Source organism: Centruroides vittatus, unplaced genomic scaffold (genome assembly GCF_030686945.1).
Source record: "Centruroides vittatus isolate TY-2023 unplaced genomic scaffold, ASM3068694v2 scaffold_211, whole genome shotgun sequence".
NCBI lineage: Eukaryota > Metazoa > Arthropoda > Arachnida > Scorpiones > Buthidae > Centruroides > Centruroides vittatus.
In genome coordinates this window covers 371,411-387,058 of record NW_027122687.1, presented here as the reverse complement: position 1 = coordinate 387,058, position 15,648 = coordinate 371,411, and the positions used below count along the sequence as shown (strand labels likewise).

At 32.6% G+C, this 15,648-nt stretch overlaps 2 protein-coding genes across 2 annotated transcripts; one reads left to right on the top strand and one right to left on the bottom strand.

The window, feature by feature from the left end:
- Nucleotides 1–1,893: 1,893 nt before the first annotated feature.
- LOC136987470 (uncharacterized) lies at nt 1,894–3,172 on the top strand. The gene is made up of 4 exons (XM_067285205.1): nt 1,894–2,068; nt 2,162–2,256; nt 2,647–2,795; nt 2,887–3,172. Exons 1-4 carry the CDS (start codon nt 1,894–1,896, stop codon nt 3,170–3,172), a joined length of 705 nt encoding a protein of 234 aa, XP_067141306.1.
- A 2,614-nt stretch (nt 3,173–5,786) lies between these two features.
- On the bottom strand, nt 5,787–15,433 carry LOC136987469 (patched domain-containing protein 1-like). Its single transcript, XM_067285204.1, has 4 exons — nt 15,404–15,433; nt 14,804–15,321; nt 6,372–6,850; nt 5,787–5,899 (listed from the first exon to the last, which is right to left on the bottom strand). Exons 2-4 carry the CDS (start codon nt 15,319–15,321, stop codon nt 5,787–5,789), a joined length of 1,110 nt encoding a protein of 369 aa, XP_067141305.1. The 5' UTR covers nt 15,404–15,433.
- Between the last annotated feature and the right edge of the window lie 215 nt (nt 15,434–15,648).

Here is a 15,648-nt window from a genome sequence, read left to right as displayed (position 1 = left end):
TTACATAGATGTTTTTGCTGAGCTTTAATTTTTCAACGTGGTTTTACCAGTTTTTTACAGGATCATATAAAAGCAATTATTTTTGCATTCTTACAAAATTTTTTTTTTATTTAAACGAGTCCTTTATCAAGACTTTCGAACGTTAAGCGTAGCAACTTTTATCACTTGCGGAGCCATTACATCTTATCCAACACGGAGCACTTTCCAAATATTAATAGTAAACCAGTATTAGAGAGTAGTCGTTGACCATTCTCTCTTACGGGAGGAGGATAACCACTACTTCTGGTCGAATTAACTTTACATAATACCAGGTTACCAGCAAGCAAAAAATGTAAGTTAAGAGGTTTTCGAGAGTGCAGAGTATAAGTATTTAGTCTACTTGTTAAGAACTTTGATTGGTTGACAGATTACCATTCGATATTCGGCTGTGGGTGAAGCAGTTTGTTAGTGCTAACATTAAAATAAAATATGATATAAAAAATTCAAGATATCGTATTTTCAATTGGTGTCTGCTTGACCAATGATATTGTGCCATTTCGTACACGTGACAATAGTAAGCTGAAATAACCAAATCCTTTATATGGTTTTCGTTTAAATATTTGTTATATTATGGTTTTTAATTTACATAACTGGAAAGGTTATCTTACGTAAGAGTTTATCGCACCGAGTGACCAAACGAACAAATTTTCAACTTTCCTTCTACTGTACACAATTTCAAAAATTTTTGTAATGTGTTAGACTAATAACCCGGTGTGATGAGCTTTTACGTAAGATAACCGTTGTATTTATATAAATCAACTATTGTAATCTATATATATAACCCATTCAACAGGTGTCCGTCCTTCCTTACGTCCGTCCGTCCCGTAACCGTTTGATAACCGACACTAGAGGCGCCCCTATCGTGTGTCATATTTCAAACATTCAAATTAAATTAACAATTTTAATTATTATTTAAATTAACAATATAAATTATTATTCTTCATTTGGCCAATACATTATTATTTGGTCAATATAACAATATAAATAATTCAGTATATTTGTAATAGGAATTTATTACTGTCACGGAATGCCTGTAATGTTCACTAGGGCGACGTAATAACGAAAGTAATAACGAAAAACCGGATAGATTTGAACCGCTACGATAAAACGATAAGTGAAATAGTTAAGCTAATATTTTAATATAATAATAAAAACCTTTTATGGCACGAACGGACGGACGAACGGAAGGAAGGACGGACACCTGTTGAATGGGTTATATATATAGAAGATAGATTAAGTGCATCAAACTTTTAAAAATTAAGCGCGCACAACTTTCATATATTAAGTGCATTAAACATGCCTCATAGAAATTTGTAATACTGCTAAAATGCCCACTAGGGGGCGTCCCGGGCTACTAGTATAATATAATAGAAGGATTGGTAGTACAAAATAATCTAATAATATTAATGTTTATACTCATCTTTTACCTGTGCAACGCCGGGCTACCCTCTTAAGCCTTAGTCACACTATGCGATTTCCAGTCGCGCGGGCGACCGTAACTGCAACAAGCGCGAGTCGCGCGCGTCTTCTCGTAGTCACACTTTGTTCGTTGCAGTTGCAACTCGGAACATGTGACCCTATAATAAACCAATAAAATTACAGTAGCTTGTTTTGTCTATTTTCGTAAATTTACCGACATTTTACTTTCTACTTCAGAGTATTTATGGAATTTTAGCCACTTTTATTATTAAAATGGCAAGCAGTTCCTTTTCTGAAATGAATAAGAGAAAAAAGGCGATAATTTTGTTGCCTGGCGAGAATACACGAAAAAAAAATAAGAAGAAACGCTCGTGCTGGGTTAAAACTTGGCGAAATGAAAATAAACGGGCTGAACAATCGTGCTTCCACCAGCTGATGAACGAATTAAGGCTTTCGGATGCCGAAGGTTATAAAAAATATATTCGTATAGATACAAATACAAGTATTTTAAGGAGGATAACCCCCGTAATAGCTAAAGAAGATACACATCTTCGAGGTTCTATTTCACCCGGAGAACGTCTTTCGTTGACACTTCGTTATTTAGCTACCGGTAAGAATATAATATATTTTGTATTTAATTTATATTTTATGCAATCTTATGATTAAAATGGTTCATAAATAATTTAGGCGAAACATTTCGTAGTTTGGCATACCAATTTAGTGGCTAATAATACAATATCAGTCATTATCCCAGAAGTTTTGGATGCTATTTATCAATCTTATAGTGAATATTTGAGGGTAAGTGTTGTTCAGAGGAAAGCTTGAATGATTTAATTCATTTTTAATCGATATATTTTTTATTTATTATAAGCATTTATTTTATTCAATTGTATATTATTAAATGTAATCAAATAAATCTAACAATAACTTTCATAAATTCAGATTTGATTTATATCAAATATATCATTTAACTTTAAATGTATTAAGACTGAATTAATACAAATGTTACTATCAAGATATGTTTGACAAATATACAACGCAAGGTATATCTCAATAATGTTAATTTGGAAAAAAAATTGTGCAGAAAAAATTTATTTCAAATGCTCTTAAAGAAATTCATATTATTTTGATTTTTAAGTTTATTATTATATTGGCTACATCAATTTAAAATTGTTTTTTTTTTCTAAGCTACCGTCTACAGTATGTGAATGGGAAGATATTGCTAGGGAATTTGATGAAATGTGGCAATTTCCTCATTGCCTTGGTGCAATAGATGGAAAACATGTGCAAATAATATGTCCTAAGCAATCTGGATCAGCTTATTATAACTACAAAAGGTAGTATTTTTGTTATTAGTCAATTATTTAAGGTTGTACTCAGTTATTCTGTTTGCTAAAACTCTATTTTTTCCAAATAAGGATTTTATAGCGTGGTTATGATGGCAATAGTGCGTGCAGATCTTTCATTTATATATGTAGATGCAGGCACTAATGGGAGACAGAGCGATTCTTCGATTTGGAATGCATCAAATCTGAAGAAAGCCATTGATGATGGAAAGTTAAACTTTCCACCAGATAGTTCTCTTCAAAGTGGAGGACAGCCAATTCCATATGTATTTGTCACAGATGAAGGAATTGGTATGTCTTTACGAGTAATGAGGCGTTACCCAATGGAACAGTTGACAGCTGAGAAATCCATTTTTAATTATAGGTAAAAGAGCTATTTAATATTAATTATTTAAAACAGTTTATTATTATTATTAGTGTATAACTAATGAAAACTGTTTAATTTAACTCAAATTGAAATTATTGTTAGATTATCAAGAGCAAGGAGAGTTGTCGAAAATGCATTTGGCATCCTCACTTCTGTTTGGCGAGTCTTCTCTACGGTGATTTTATTATCCTCGGATAAGGCTGAAAAAATCATTCTAACATGTTTTGTTCTTCACAACAGGTTACGGGAAAGAAAAATAAAATCTTATCTCACAGTTGCTACCAGTGACAACTTTGGAGAGCAACATCAACAGTTTACACCCTTGGAAAGCGGTCGTAATTTAAATCCATCAACAGCAGTGGCAAAAGCAATCCGTGATGAATTCAAAACATAGTTTAATACTGTAGGCCAAGTAGAATGGCAATGAGATAAAATTTGTTTATAAAATTATTAAATAATAAATGTGAAACGTAAAAATATTTAAAAACTTTGGAATTATTATAATTATGTCATTATAAACGATACACTATTTTGAGTTAAGAAATACAACTTTGATACAATAAGTGAAAGATATTTATTAATTAATTATTACTCATAGTATTTTTTTTCTTCTTCTTCAAAATTAGCGAAAATATCTTCATCTGTAAATCTAAGGCATTTTTCTGAGGAAGTGTTCTTAGTTTGGCAGCTATAAGATTGCCAAATTCATCAAAAACATCCTTTTTCGGTTCATTACAGAGAGCCTGAAAAAATATTTAATAGACAATCTTAAATGAAAAGGCAGATCACGTTTTCAGTCATATTATTTAATAATAATCTTTGTATTTGTGTAATATTTATAGTATCAGTTACTAAAGTAAACACTTACTCAATAATTTTGAGTTTTTTAGTTGTTCACTATGAGCTGTATACTATAAATAAATAAATTATACATTTTTAAATAACTTACATTCATTGCACATTTGTAAAAATTTTCTTTCTACTTTCCTGCCATTTTTTTTTCTTAGGTGGCTGTGCCTCAAATGTACATGGTGACAATGAAATACTTTTATTAAACATTTCATTATCATCATGTACATCTACTATATTTGTTTCTTCTTCCTCATCAGATATGCAGCCAGAAGTGGATTGTTGTATTTGATTTAACTGTAAATAGAAATAGGCTATATTTAATTAATTTTTACCTACCTTAATATATAAAATATACATAACTTATATAATTACATCGTATGACGACAGCGGTGATATCGTTTTCTTGTACGAATTCAAAAGAAAACTCAGAGACGACCAATGTTCCCACGTTGGTTTGCATACTTCGTGTTCACCACATCCACTTCGCCTGCTGTCGTCTACTTTTTTTTTAATTCTGAGAAACGACGTCCGAAGATGATGAAATTTTTTACTTAGTACTTTAGGTGTATTTAAATCAATATTGTCGTTACCAAACTAAAAACAATCAACATTTTATATCCAGAAATCTAAAAATGGTACTTACGATTAATGCCGAGACTTTCACTAATCTCACGCTTTTTATCTTTTCTTCGATAAAATGAAGAATTAAAGTCCCATAGGCATTCGTGAGACTGGATAAGTTCGATCAACCTGGATTCTATACACGTGTCATCCATATTCTTGTTATTTGCTATGATGAACTATTTCCAATGTTGCCACCGCATGACGTGGCTCAAAGGCGTTTGCTGATTGGATGCGCGTTTGCAACCGTCGCCAGTAGAACAAACTTTTTGTTTCTAGTTGTGGTTGCAGTCGCGTCGGTTTTCGAGGGGGAATTAGTAATTAACGGGAACAGCCGTCGCGGTTGCAGTTGCCCGCGCGGCTGGAAATCACATAGTGTGACCACGGCTTTAGTGATTCCTATGGTAGAAAATCAATTTGGCTATGAGGGAGTTTTTTCAAATGCGAGCTTTCCTCGTACGAAAAATGTAATACAATATTCGAAACAAACAATAAACGATAAGTCTTTACCTTCACCGCAAAACAGATTTAAATGTTATTGAAATCTGTTATTAAACTGAAAATTTTAATGAATAAAAACGACCTACCACAAAGAAAAAATTGAAAATCGCTTTGTTTCAGAGTTGAAAGGAAATAAACAATGACTTACACTTGACAAATCTATGCACTAAAACTGTTATAAATGATAATGGGGTCCAAGAAAATATAACAGAATTTCCATTTTATTCTTTTTTACTACGTTCGAAAACTTTATCCAGAAATGGAAATTTTCGAAAAGTTTTCCTAGACTAATATTGTAGACAAGGTTGCTTTCATATTCCGAATTATTTTCCCAGTGTGATATTTTGAACAATGAAAGCGTTTAGCATTAGAAATAAACTCCAAAATTTTAATACCTCTAGAATTTTTTGCAAACAAATGAAAAAAATACTTAATAATTTGAAGACAGTTCGCTCAAACAGAGATCACCATTTTTAATTCCGTGTTTAAGACAATACAATTTCGGCGACCGACCTTTCCTTAGAGGCTACTAGCCGCCGTAAACGCTAAAAAAGTCTTTTTAAACACAAATTTTCCAATTAAAAATATAAGTTTTTTAAGAAATAGGAATTGGTGACATACGAACATCTTGTTTAATCCATCTAACCTTCTTGGGAAGTTTTCGGCTTTATATCCACTAAGTAGTAAGCGCTGGAAAAGTCGAAAACTCCCTCTGGTGACGATATTTTACATTTTACTTCGTAGTTTCGTTCGTCTGATTTTTAATTGGAAAATTTGTGTTTAAAAAGACTTTTTTAGCGTTTACGGCGGCTAGCAGCCTCTAAGAAAAGGTCGGTCGCCGAAATTGTATTGTCTTAAACACGGAATTAAAAATGGTGATCTCTGTTTGAGCGAACTGTCTTCAAATTATTAAACATAAAAAAGCCATCGGACGAACGAAACTACGAAAAAAATACTGTAATCAATAATTTTCACATACTTGTTGCTGTTCGAAAACTTTTTCTACAGGCTGTAATTATTTAATATTTAACTAACGTCTGGCGCAGTTTCGCTTTGTAGGATCGCATGCAAATAAGTAATAAGTAACAAAGTTTAGAAAAATAATAATTTATAAATAACAGTTGAATTTTTCTACTGATTTAAGTTCTGGTTATAAATGCAAATTTAGTATAATATCATATAGGCTATTGAACTTTACTGTACTTACTCAACATGCGTATACTTACCTAACATAAGAAACGGAACAGCCATATTTATATCGACATACTCCATTCCACAATACAACAGTAATCCAAAGGCAGAAGCTGTGGAAATAGATGCCGAATGACAAGCTGCGATACCCAGTAAAGGTTTGCTAGCGACACCTGTAGAACACGACGACAGTGCCGAAAAACATACCATAACAGCACCGAGTATTAATATCAGATACCAAGAATTCTGACTGATTGTGTTCACTTCGTTGTCAAATGTGCCTCCGACGAATACATAAAATTTAATATATTTAAATTTTAAATCGGATAACTTTGCTAAAACTTCATTTTCCCATCTGGACGAAATTTGGCTCTTCCCTTCTGTGCCAGAATCCAGTTGATATACGAGTCTTACTGCTTTGAAGTCTCTCACTAAATTATTTTTGTCTATAAACATTCCTCCTAAGTTTATCAGAGGTATTATGGGCTCTCCTTCAGTCTTCTCGAATGAATACCTGTAAAATGTAATTAGTTTCTTACTTATTATTTTTTAATTAGTGAATTACATTTTGTCAAAAAAAATTATTTTTTTTATCATATATTGAATTTATAAATCAATCGTAATCAGGTAACTTTTAGCAAAAGAATGCTGTAACTGTAAATACATTAGCTATTAAATTTACATATTCTAATTGCTTAATGGGACTCTATGTTATTAATATAAAAAAGTTTTATTTTTTATCATTAAATATTTGAAACAACCAAATTTATACTTCCGTAATTACTGTGAAACGATAAAATTCATATTTAATTGGAAAGTATTCAAAGTTTATATCAATACGAAATGGAAAAAATTCAAACGTATGTATTTACGTTAATTGTGAAACTGAAAAATTCAGTATTAAAGATTACTGAAACGAATTAAAATGACAAGAGCGGAAAGACTTTCTGTGGGAAACTTGCCCCTATTGACGTATTAAACACGTGAGAAGAGTCAGAAAACTCCCAGTGATAATCTAGTCAATTAGGTAAGAACCCTCCTCGACAAATTACAAGTGTTCAGAAATTTTATCTCTTCGACTACTTTAAGATTAGTGATGATAATGATGCTTCGTGGTAGCAGTTTTTATACGTGAAAGAAAATAACAGAATAATTGTGTACAGTTTTTAAAACTTTTACAAAGAAATTGCGAATTCGGGAAGTGAGCTTTCATAATGGTCAAAGGAGCTTAAAATGAATTGTTGTGTTATTATACATTTGGTTAACTACAATAAATATTAAACATCTTTTTAATAAGGATAACCTTGTAGTTATTCGTAAATAATATATTTGAATTAAAATATCAATTTAGATCAATTTAAAATTAGAGAATGGAAAAATAATGTTGAAATGAAAAACATTATTTCTTACTTGTGATATTAATTTGGGACAGATTTAATCTGTCGAAATAGTAATAAATAATAAACAAAATTTCCAATCTGAATTTTCGTTTGGAAAAATGTACAAATGTACAGATCTCATCTAAGCTGCACACTTATTCTTGTACTATACGTAAGTAATATAAAACTAGTAAATTTGTACGTTATTACTAAATACTACATGTGCTATTAATATAATGTAAAAACAAAATGAAGATTTCTAAATGTAAAAATATTTAACTTTAAAAATTCTTTAATATAATACTTTAATTCATAACTTCAGAAAATTCTTTTATATTATAATATTTAGATTTTATATCTAGCAATTTATACAGGGTGGGCCAGCGAAAACGAAACGGCAGAGTGTTCGTGTTCGTCCAAGCAAAGCGCTCGGACAGGTCGATTTGACTCTCGAGGGGACATCTTTTGCAATAAAGTTTTTGCGATTCTGAATATTAACTAAACAAACATTTTTTTCGAAATAAATGCTTGTTTAGTTAATACAAAATAAATGAGTTTTTAAATTTTTTTGTTGTCTGTTGTATTCAGAATCGCAAAAACTTTATTGCAAAAGATGACCCCTCGAGAGTAAAATCGACCTGTCCGAGCGCTTTGCTTGGACGAACACGAACACTCTGCCGTTTCGTTTTCGCTGGCCCACCCTGTATATGTAGACGAACTATGGCATTCGTTACTGAAAATCACCGACTTTAATAAATTAATGAAGTAAAAACTGTAGAGAAATTATTAAAATATTTTAGATTCATATAAGAGTAATAAGTAGACTCAATCAAAATGAAGGCTAATCTCAAAAAACTAATATCTTGTCGTGCCCAAACTATGGCTGTCGGGTATAATTTCTTATTAATAGAATTACTAGACATATTTTGTTTTAAAGGAGAATCTTTTAATTGTCGGAACGAAGTGACGACTAATACTTGACTTCATGCATTCCTTGTCAACATTATAAGTCTAGAATGAGTTGTCCGATTTTGATGAAATTTTCTCGGACCACTCATCATCACTCAAGAATGAACTGATTAAAAGTTCAACTCTCAAAAATGATACATTTTTGTAGAACTGGAGATAGGGATCAAAAAGAAGATCGCGTTTTTCTTCAGTATGGATCGTTTTTGAGAGTTGAACTTTTAATCAGTTCATTCTTGAGTGATGAAGAGTCGTCCGAGAAAATTTCATCAAAATCGGACAACTCATTCTAGAGTTATAATGTTCACAAGGAATGCATGAAGTCAAGTATTAGTCGCTTCCTGTACGCACGTGTAGACGCGTCATCTAGTGGTCGGAAAATACGACAAGCATTAAAACGGTAATTTTGAAAAGTAAATGTTCTCGCTAACTAAGTACACAAAAAGTTTTCTTTTTAAAACGTGGAGCAGCAGCGATCAATATTGATGGCTTTACGATCCATTCTCTCCTTCGACTTCCTATCGTTAGTACGAAATTTCGATCTCTAAATGGAGAAGATGCACAGACAGTGGCGTGCCGTCATTGGAAGCGATGGAAGCGCCGATTCCACCTTCCAATGACCTTCCCTTGAATTTTATAAAATATAAATTTTCATATTTTAACGTACTTTGAATTAATTAAAATTAATATTTTATTATAACTGCATTATGTAGCTTTTACAAATTTCTATACTACATGTGAAAAAACCGATAAGATTGCTATTGTATATTCGAATAATTCGGTGGCGGAAGGAATGTCGAAACCGGGTCAGTCTTCAATCAGCCAGATTATATAGGCATTAGCACATGCGGTTTACAGTGCACCAACCTCACCCGGTTTAGCTGGTAGAAGCGACACACTCGTAAAGAGTACAGCTTTATATCCCGGAGCGGTTGTGGGCTGTTAGCCGCCTGCTAGATATTCGGTCGCCCTCGCCCGATTATGTGAATCATGAATAGACTAGATCAACGGCGGGCAACCCCCGGCCCGCGGGCCAGCTACGGTTCGCGAAAAGTTTCTATCCAGCCCGCGAGATCTTTAATGGATTATTAAATTGGAAAAATAACTAATTAATTCAAATATTTTTCTAATTCTTTGTAATCTTCGAAAACGATAAGAGAAATAAATGTAGTAATTAACTTTTTATTTATTTATTTCATATTTGCAGACTAAAAAATTACGAGTCACAAGAAGGCGTCAATTGACTACTACGGCCCGCGGAAAAAACGTAAAATTTATTTTGGCCCATGTTATAAAAAAGGTTGCCCACTGTAGACTAGATTTATAACTTAACCCAACCGATAGGAATTTACTGGCATGTTTTAATGATAGTTCTGTATAGTTGACAGGAGTTTTAAAAAAAATCTATTAAAATATTTGATATATTTATTCCGCGTTTATTCCGCTCTCCCATCTTATATTACTTACGGATTTCGATGTTAAACCGGTGATATTACGATTTAGTACGTCCCACCTGTAAGTGGATGCAGAAAAAACGTGTACAATTCTAGTACAGTGATAAAAAATTAACTGTTACTTTGGCTGCATCATTTACAACCAAATTTAATGAATGGACCAATGGTACAAAAAAAGCTCTAGAATTTATTTTCCTTAAATTTACGATTTATGTATCGGTTGTCATAAAAATTTCTTTCCACTTCTTTCCCGAGACTACAGATATTCGAGTACAAAGTAACCGGTTTCAACTTATTTCTACTTAAGAAGTAGTTAAATAATTAAGCGATTAGGGAATTAGCAACATAAATAAAACCCCGATGAAAGAGCCGAAATTTTACTTAAACAGAAGCTTAATGGAACCAATCTCTTGCCGAGTACAGTGGGGTCTAATCTCTTCATAATATTAGAGTTAATAAAGACAGAAATTTTTCCAGTTCAACGAGAGTGATCGAAAAGTTGTAAATTTTGGAAATTTCCGCTAACACTCGGTCCTAAAACGAATTAGTTAGAAAACGAACGACAGGCAATCTGTTAAGTTTAACGTATTTAGATTTTTACAGCTATGGCGAGAAACGTTTAAAATCTACAACCCCGTCGCGTCCTTTGAGATATACTAGTGACGCGACAAAAGAGGCATTTGACATTGACCGGTATCGGCACCCTCGGAATTTGGCACGCACACACCTACCTGGACCGTCTCTGATTTCATTCATTAGCCACTCGTAGGGAGCTATTTCACTAACTTGTAAGTGGATTGTTTTAAGATTTAAAAAGTAAAGAATATTTTGTTATTTTTATGTACGTTTCTTCACAAAGTTATATTTAATTATAAGTTTCTTTAAAAGTATATTCATACAATTGAAGAATTTTTTGTATTAGGTATGTATATTCGTCATACATTTTGTTTTACCAGGTAAGTTTTTTTTATAATTTTAATTTTAGCCCCTATATCGTGGCTAGTGATTCAAAAATTTATTTAAAAAAAGTTTTGGTTCGAGACCATATAATGAAAAAAAAAACATTATTAAAAGAGAACGACCGATGCCTAAATTAAATATAAATACGTCGGCAAAAAAATTTCGACATTTTGACGATAAAATTTATGACGAATGACGATTCTTTCGTAAAATTGAAGCAATTTGGAAATCAAAGCGGAATAGAATTTAACATTGGTAGACAATACAAAATAAATATTGAAAATTATAACGATTATTAATAGATATATCTAAATTAATAGATCTTATATGTTTTTTCTCAAAGCGAGAATTGGCATTTAGAGGGCGTATGGATTTTTTTGAATCTAATAACGGAGATAATTATATTGAACTTTCTTATTTATTAAGTACGTCGGATAATCTATTAAAAATACGTTTAAAGAAGTATACGGTTTTTACTGGCTTATCGAACAAACGAATACGAAAGGGCCCTGACGCGCAATTAATTGATTGCCCTTGGAAGTCGGCTTCTTACAGAAACACAGCTTCCCTATCATCAAATGTCACGGCACGCCACTGTGCACAGAGATTCCAGATTGAGATGAAGTCGCTCAAATTCATCATCATCGATGAAATGTCAATGATTGGTGCAAGAATGCTTTACATGATCGAGAGAAGATTGAAGGAGATAAAACTCGAGGAAGATGAGCCGTTTGGTGGATTCCTTATCTATTTGTTTGGTGATATTCGTCAGCTTCCGGAATCCTGTTAAAGATACTCCTGTCTACTCGAGTGTTTTTTACAATGTAATGAAATCACATGTGCAGCTTCTCTATTTAGAGATCAAAATTTCGTACTAACGACAGGAAGAATAGTGAAATTTATGACCATTACATATATCATTACATTCGTATGTGATTCTTTTGAGAAGTTCATTGTACTTAGTAATTCTCATAGACAAAATAGCACAGATAGTTCCTTCACAGATGTCTTACAACATCTAGCTTCGGATGATTTCTCTGATGCAGATCTGAACATTCTGACGACAAGAAATCGAGCATATTTATCCAGAGATTAACTCAATCAGTTCCAAACGACAGTAGAGCTACATCCAACAAACGAGCAAGTTAAAGCAAGGAAGACTACTTGCAGTCAACTGGATGCCCTGTTGCTTATATAGCATCTGAAAACACTCCAGATATATCCCTGCCTTCGTCCAAAGATGACTCAGCTGTTGGTCTCTCCGAGTATTTGAATCTCTCAGTTAATGCCAGAATCCTGCTGAGAGTCAACTTATGGGTGCAAGGAGGTCTCGTCAATAGTTCACTAGGAAGTATACGCTACATTATATACGCTCCTTATGCTCGCCCTCCAACAACAAACACTGTTTATTTTAGTGGAATTCGATAGCTATCAGGGACTTTCATCTATGGTAATCTGTTTCCAATAATCCCGATAATACGCTCTTCGAACGATGGCAGTATATTTCGATCTCGTAGACAGTTTCATTTTACCTTAGCATACTCGATGACTATACATAAATCACAGGGATTAACTCTTCAGTGGCGTAGCGTAGTGGGGGCGGCAAAGACGGCCCGCCCCGGGCGGCACTTTTAGAGGGCGGCATTTTTTACAATAAATAATAATATTATCTTGTAAAAATTTAAACCATTTCATTTCATATTTTTGTCGCACCTACGATACGGACCGATTGAAATGAGCACGGAATTTTTCATTACTTATTCTGTGACGAAATTAAGGAATCCCCTTTCTTTAAATAAATGTATAATAATGACATCTTGCTCATTGTAGCGACTGACAACACCGTCTGTACTGACTTGTAGGAATTCCCCTATTTTATTTAAGAGGGCGAAATTTTAAGGAGACGGAGAAATTTTCCTTCGCCCCGGGCGGCTGACACCCACCCTACGCCACTGTAACTCTTTCAAAAATCAAAATAGATATAGGAAGAAAAGAGATAGCTATCGGTCTTACCTATGTTACATTGAGTCGAGTGAAGAAAATAACTGACTCAGTATTTTTAAAGAGTTACAATAAAGATCGCTACGAGTCAATCTGTAAGTCCAAGGCCCGTAGTGATAGTCAGAATTTCGTGAAACGTTAGCATAGCAATTAATTAATGGCTTATTCTGACCTTATATTTGTATATTTAAATGATCCAATAGAAATCAAATATATTGTTGAAAACGAATGATTCTGTGTTTCGTTTTTCCCTGATAATCTAGAAAATGAAGGTGCGAGCAGCTTCGTTCCGACTAAACGGTGATACAGCGTTACTTAACTAGTTTAACTAAACTGTTCTTGTCTTTATGCACAAATCGAACTGTGATGGACCTCATTTCTCCACACTACTTACTAAAAGGAAATTGGAGTTATTTGGACACTAGACTAACATCACGTCTAATATTAGTGTTTGATTTTTAATTTCTGATATTTTTAAATAATTAATTTATTATTATGTCGTGTTTCGCTAGCAGGAAACGAATTCAATTTATTTCGTCGTTCACATTGCATGACAAAACCAGTTTAAATTTAAAAATTAAAAAGATAATAGCGATAGGTTTAAAATATATTGAAGGACATCCTTGTCGTTTAATGAGAATTCATGTCATATAAAAAAGAAGAAATAAAGGAAAGTTGAGAGGGAGAGAAGTGAAGTGTGACCGACATAAACCTGCAGATACAAATGTAAACCTAATTAATACATAAAACAATTATCATCTTCAATCACTTTAATCTTTTTTATTGATTTTTTCACAGCAAACATTATGTCGGTTTAACGACGTATAATTTTTATCGTGGCATGTTTCAAATTTTACATATGAATTTCGGGCGAATGATGAACAACTAACAAGTTAATATTAGTTGTTTACTAATATTCATTTCTTAACGTGAACACAATAATTTACAGTTGTTTATTTGAAAGGTACTAATTTTTATAAAGTAGTATATTGGATATTTCTCAGAATAACATACGAAGTGTACTTCACTTATAATTTACTTCACGTCTTAAGGTTTGGTACCGGTGGTTTCGAATTGTAATCCTCTCATATTACTGAAGAGGAGCAAAGATGCTACTAAAGATGCCCGAAATGCATATGTAAAATTTAAAACATGCCACGATAAAAATTATACGTCATAAACCTAGATAATGTTTGTTGTGAAAAAAGCCAATCTAATTAAAAAAAATTAAAGTGATTGAATTTAATACAGCATTCCAACAATAAGTACATAAAACAAGTGATGGAATACAAACGACGATACCTGGAAACTGTACATCTATATAAATGAATTGGCTAGTTTAAAAATGAAAGAAATAGAATAATACGGAAATAATAGATTTAATATTTATAGATTGTTTAGTTAATATGTTTTTTGTATTTTTTAGCTGAATTCTTTTCTCTGCTACTTCAAGCGACAAACCAAAGTCAGATTTTATATGATGAATTTACACTAAATGAAGACACTGATTAACCCATACATTATAAGTATTACATAATTAAATTATATAACGTATTTTGTATCTGGTTAAAGATCGACATTTTAATATTTACTAAAATCATTTTAAACTGTTTATTTAGAGATAATTGGAATTTTAATAATTTCTTATATGTGAAACGTTCTTTTAAATATTAAAATAGACGGAAAGTTTTATATAAATTATCTTACTTGATTTTGTATCTTCCCAATTTAATGCTTTTCACTTTCCCTCTTAAAGACAAAGCGTAGTTTCTAAAGCATTCATCGTAAATTGTCTTGGCGCAAATTCTTTCATAAGTGATTGTTGTGTTTTTCCAGCTAAAACTGATATTTCTAATTGTTTTATCCATTTCATATAAATCATCCATTACCGATTCGTCCAGCATAGAATCGTTGTATTTGGCAGTAGCAATAACAAGGGCATAGCTTCCGAATCTGGACATTCTTAAATAGTCGAATTCTTTTGAAAAATGTGATGGAAACAGCGATTCGACGGCATTTCTCTCAGTTCTGGATCTGGCGTGGATTGGGGTAAAGAGATATTCTATACTTTTGACTAATTCCAATTCTTTAAATCCCGTCGAAAGCATTAAAGATATCAGAAAGGGTATTATGGTGTACTTCAGTGGATGACATCCGATGTGATATCCAACACGAGAAAAAGCAAAAGAAACTGCTCGCCTTACACAATCGCACGCCATGGTCATCTGGAATCAATATTTTTGGATTAATTGATTTTTTTAAAACTTTTAGGAATTTCAAAGAAACATAATTTATAAAATAGCATACTTTATTATTATAATTATATAATTGTTTTGTTTTTTTATTTTTGAAGCATTATATGCTATAGGCCGTAAGAGGGCCTTATTAATCGTATCCATCGTGGGTTTAATTGGCACTACAATGGAGGCGGCCGGATGACTAGGAAAAGGTTCGAGGTAACGGGGACGGAGCACCCCGCGAAGAATTTCTGAGGTTTATGGAATTACCCGAAAATTATTCCGGGTATTCTTGAGGAATATTCCAGCCTTATA

What these genes read in the sequence shown, in the direction of transcription:
- LOC136987470 (XM_067285205.1), top strand. Translation starts at nt 1,894, where the DNA reads ATGAACGAATTAAGGCTTTCGGATGCCGAAGGTTATAAAAAATATATT. An exon ending in ACTTCGTTATTTAGCTACCG is followed by an intron (nt 2,069 to 2,161) that starts GTAAGAATATAA and finishes AACATTTCGTAG; the next exon opens with TTTGGCATACCAATTTAGTG. An exon ending in GCTTATTATAACTACAAAAG is followed by an intron (nt 2,796 to 2,886) that starts GTAGTATTTTTG and finishes AGGATTTTATAG; the next exon opens with CGTGGTTATGATGGCAATAG.
- LOC136987469 (XM_067285204.1), bottom strand. Translation starts at nt 15,321, where the DNA reads ATGACCATGGCGTGCGATTGTGTAAGGCGAGCAGTTTCTTTTGCTTTT. An exon ending in TTGGGAAGATACAAAATCAA is followed by an intron (nt 6,851 to 14,803) that starts GTAAGATAATTT and finishes TACATTTTACAG; the next exon opens with GTATTCATTCGAGAAGACTG. An exon ending in TGTTCCGTTTCTTATGTTAG is followed by an intron (nt 5,900 to 6,371) that starts GTAAGTATACGC and finishes ATTAAAAATCAG; the next exon opens with ACGAACGAAACTACGAAGTA.